Raw genomic sequence first — 2,500 nt, 5'->3', positions numbered from 1 at the left:
TATATATATATATATATATATATATATATATATATATATATATATATATGTGTGTGTGTGTGTGTGTGTGTGTGTGTGTGTGTGTGTGTGTGTATGTATATATGTATATATATATGTATATATATATATATATATATATATATATATATATATATATATATACATATATGTATATATATATATATTTATTTATTTATTCCTTTATTTATTTATCTATTTATCAACTGAATTTCCTCACCCACCGCCCCCTCCAGGAGACACCGCCCTCTCCGTGGCCGCCGCCCTCGACAACTCCATCGCCGCCCAGGACCTGATCAGGGCGGGCGCCGTGCTGGACATCCCCAACAAGGCCGGTGAGTCGGGCGTGGATGTGGGGGAGAAGAGGAGGGGAAGGGGGGGAGGAGGAGGGAAGGGGTAGCTGGGTGGGGATGGGGATGGGGGGAGGGGTGTTGGTGTGTGTGAGTGGGGGGGTGAGTGTGTGAGTGTGTGTGTGTATGTGTGTGTGTGTGTGTGTGTGTGTGTGTGTGTGTGTATGTGTGTTTGTGTTGTGTGTGTGTGTTTGTGTGCGTGCGTGCGTGCGTGCGTGTGTGTGTGTGTGTTTGTGTGTGTGATGAAATTGGTGAGGTATAATAATACCAATCTTTAAAAATATCAATCAAAAAATAAAAATAAGATAATAATAATACTACAATAAAAATATTAATCAAAACATCAAACCACACCCACATATATTACACTGAAACAAACACAAAGAACATAACTTCAAAAACCCTAATCAAATAATAGTAATAACGATAATAATGCTATAATGCCAAAATTGCCCCTTAATCCCTAGGAAACACGCCCCTAATGATGGCAGCGGCTCTGAACCACGTGCAGACTGTGAGAATTCTACTCGGAGCAAAGGCGATGGTCAACTTCCAGAATAATGAAGGTAATTATGGAAATAGATAATTTTTGAGTTGATGAAATAGATTGCTGGAAGTGCATAGTAGTTAATGTGGTCGGTCCATGCCATAAGTATTAAAAAAAGTTGTGATTATGATGAATATGCTTAATGGAAATATGGAAATCGTGTATTATGGGAAGATTTAATTTTCGTAAAAGAAATATTAATATATATACATGTGTTTGTGTGCGTGTGTATTGGTAGCTATGTGTGTGTTTGCGTATGTGTGGTTGTTTACATGTGCGTCTTATTTCTCTCCATGACATACTATCTCTTTCACTCTTACTCTCTCTGTCTCTCTCTCTCTCTCTCTCTCTCTCTCTCTCTCTCTCTCTCTCTCTCTCTCTCTCTCTCTCTAAATACAACTATCAAAGAACTACTTATATATATAAATTTACATGGAATTATATAATTATTCTGTTCATTAATAATTTTTTTTCTTATTAGAGATTTCTTTTCATACATTAAAATAAGGTTTTGCATTTTTTTTTACAGATAATGACAATAAAGCATTAATAATTATCTCATGTGTATGCACATTTACATGACATCAATAAAATTATTGTTTAAATACTTTACAATTTTACTGCAGACAATATCTTTGGTGTTAATACAGTGAATATAAACTTAGATTCAATAAACTCTACAATTTATTGAATAAATAAATCTAATAAATAAAATCCGCAATCATTCGGCATTAATAAATTCTACATCTTTTTCATTAATTTTTGTTGTCATTAAATCAAGGATAAACAAAACACATTCATGTAAAACAGTTCTTTATTTGATTCCAAGTCATCATCAAAGAAAGTATTAAGGAAAGCAGGCCTACAACTAAAACAGGAAGCATAAAACAAGCAAAAACAAACACACCAAAAACAAACAAACCCAAAACAAACAAACAGTTCCTTTCCGACCATTTTGAGCAAGTGACGTTTCATGATAGTAAACAAACAGACGACACACCGCGTCCACAACGCCATCTATTATTCAGATATCACACTATCCGCCAATCGCTGGGGCTCACAGGCTTTCTCCATGCTTTCCTATCTTTCCTATATAGTCTTTGCTTCTAACCCTCCCCCCACACCACCCCCGCCCTCCACCCCCTCCTAAACGGCCCCCTTCTTCCCCAACAGGAGAAACAGCCCTCATCCTCGCCACCTTCCGAGGGTCAGCCCTCGTGGTGCAGGACCTGCTCGCCGCCGGGGCTCAGGTCGATCTGGCAACGAATGATGGTGAGTGGAGAGAGAGAGAGAGAGAGAGAGAGAGAGAGAGAGAGAGAGAGAGAGAGAGAGAGAGAGAGAGAGAGGGAGAGAGAGAGAGAGAGAGAGAGAGAGAGGAGGAGGAGGAGGAGGAGGAGGAGGAGGAGGAGGAGGAGGAGGAGGAGGAGGAGGAGGAGGAGGAGGAGGAGGAGGAGGAGAGAGAGAGAGAGGTGTGGGAGGCTATATTCCTTCTATATTTCTCTTCTTGATATAGGAGATTCGGCTCTTGTGCTAGCTGTGGATAGAGGTCATTCTCGGGTCATGGAATTCCTGCTGGAGAGATGTC

General features: G+C 39.5%; 1 protein-coding gene across 1 annotated transcript in view; it reads left to right on the top strand.

Annotated features, from left to right (window-relative positions):
* LOC113806387 (ankyrin repeat domain-containing protein 50) overlaps positions 1–2,500 on the top strand; it is a 36,286-nt gene that overhangs the window by 30,592 nt on the left and 3,194 nt on the right. Inside the window, exons 15-17 of the mRNA XM_070118448.1 lie at positions 255–353; positions 836–934; positions 2,089–2,187. Of these exons, the coding sequence (XP_069974549.1) occupies positions 255–353; positions 836–934; positions 2,089–2,187 (297 nt within the window). The remainder of the gene's footprint in view (positions 1–254; positions 354–835; positions 935–2,088; positions 2,188–2,500) is intronic.

Source organism: Penaeus vannamei, chromosome 42, assembly GCF_042767895.1.
Source record: "Penaeus vannamei isolate JL-2024 chromosome 42, ASM4276789v1, whole genome shotgun sequence".
Taxonomy (NCBI): Eukaryota; Metazoa; Arthropoda; class Malacostraca; order Decapoda; family Penaeidae; genus Penaeus; species Penaeus vannamei.
This window is presented reverse-complemented; position numbering and strand designations above follow the sequence as displayed.